The sequence below is a fragment of the Sphaeroforma arctica genome, assembly GCF_001186125.1.
Source record: "Sphaeroforma arctica JP610 unplaced genomic scaffold supercont1.13362, whole genome shotgun sequence".
NCBI lineage: Eukaryota > Ichthyosporea > Ichthyophonida > Sphaeroforma > Sphaeroforma arctica.
In genome coordinates, this window is record NW_014027196.1 from 1 (window position 1) to 661 (window position 661).

A 661-nucleotide genomic window follows, 5' to 3' on the forward strand; every position below is an offset into this window, starting at 1 on the left:
TAATCAAACGTATACCAAAAAAACAGATCCTTCCCTCAACGTAAACTAAGAAATAGGCACTTACCACAGCACACTGCGGTCGGGCGTCACGTGGACATTCAGGAAGTCCTCGTCAATCAGTGTCAAGACCATCAGCACAGCCACAAAAGACCCCGCGATGAACGACACAAACCGAGCCAACACAGCCATCTGAGAAAGGGATGGAGGAATAGGAGGAATATGATGGATATAATGAATAAGACAATAGAATAAATAGGAGAAATATGATGGATATAATCAATATGATATTAGAATGAATAGTAAAAATGTGATGACTATAACCAATATGACAATAGAATAAGTAGGAATATTATGATGGATAGAACCAATATGACAATAAAATAAATAGGAGGAATATGATGGATACAATGATTGTGACAATAGAACGAGCAGGATGAGTAGGATGTCCGGGGTGAATCGATGGTGGGAAGGGGGGGCAATATGATAATGAGCATGCTATATGTACTCCCAGTAGTGTGAATACGATATTACTTGCTGGTTACTCATTAGTAAGTATACTCCAGTGGATGCGTACTCGCGGTTCAAATAGGAATTGAGAAGCCAATTAGGGGCGTTTATGTCAAGCAAAGTAAGACTGTCCACGCCGTATATATATATACAT

The 661-nt window shown here is 39.5% G+C and overlaps 1 protein-coding gene across 1 annotated transcript; it reads right to left on the reverse strand.

The window, feature by feature from the left end:
• Positions 1-64: 64 nt before the first annotated feature.
• Positions 65-546, reverse strand: SARC_18049 (hypothetical protein; the record flags this gene model as incomplete). The annotated part of the gene is made up of 2 exons (XM_014287868.1): positions 65-189; positions 532-546. Coding segments are annotated over 2 exons (140 nt in total), but the record flags the coding sequence as incomplete, so codon positions are not given.
• Positions 547-661: the final 115 nt, after the last annotated feature.